The sequence below is a fragment of the Crocuta crocuta genome, unplaced genomic scaffold, assembly GCF_008692635.1.
Source record: "Crocuta crocuta isolate KB4526 unplaced genomic scaffold, BGI_CrCroc_1.0 scaffold978, whole genome shotgun sequence".
NCBI classification, from domain to species: Eukaryota; Metazoa; Chordata; class Mammalia; order Carnivora; family Hyaenidae; genus Crocuta; species Crocuta crocuta.
The window spans coordinates 580,830-581,316 of NW_027530876.1; the positions used below are offsets into that span (position 1 = coordinate 580,830).

General features: G+C 65.5%; 2 protein-coding genes across 2 annotated transcripts in view; both read right to left on the reverse strand.

The window, feature by feature from the left end:
- NAA10 (N-alpha-acetyltransferase 10, NatA catalytic subunit) overlaps nt 1-487 on the reverse strand; it is a 136,594-nt gene that overhangs the window by 112,267 nt on the left and 23,840 nt on the right. The window lies entirely within an intron of this gene.
- Nucleotides 137-487, reverse strand: part of ARHGAP4 (Rho GTPase activating protein 4) — a 13,371-nt gene continuing 13,020 nt past the window's right edge. The window contains exon 19 of the mRNA XM_077769599.1: nt 137-484. Within this exon, the coding sequence (XP_077625725.1) occupies nt 405-484 (80 nt within the window). The 3' untranslated portion in view covers nt 137-404. The remainder of the gene's footprint in view (nt 485-487) is intronic.

Genomic DNA, 487 nt, shown 5'->3' on the forward strand with positions numbered 1-487 from the left:
TCCCGAATAAAAGTTCCAGCTCATTTTCCACCCAGTGAGACTCCTCAGATCCGGGTAACAGGGGTTGTAGGGCAGCGTGGAAAGACCCTCTGAGACTGCCTCCCCAACACACACATGCACAGCTCGCACAGGGGAGTCAACGCACAGGTTTTTATAAGTGGTGGCCAGCGCGTGCCCACCTCCACCAGGCTGGCACCCTCAGCTGAGGCCCAGCAGCCCCCAACAAGCCCTCCCCGCAAAGCCCGTGAGGGGCCCGCCCTCGGCCTCCTCCTTCAGCTACCTCCCAAAGGGGCCCAGGCCGGGGCCGGGGCCGGCAGGGGTGTGTTGGGGCGGCTGTACCCTCCCCTGCAGAGGGGACAAGAGCAGGAACCCAGCCCTTGCTGGACAGGCCAGGGAGCAGCACGTCAGTGCTTGAGGGGCGAGTCCAGGCCCTGAGGATGGGACGCTGTGGGTGACGCCAGGGCCCCGGGACCAGGGGAGAAGCCTT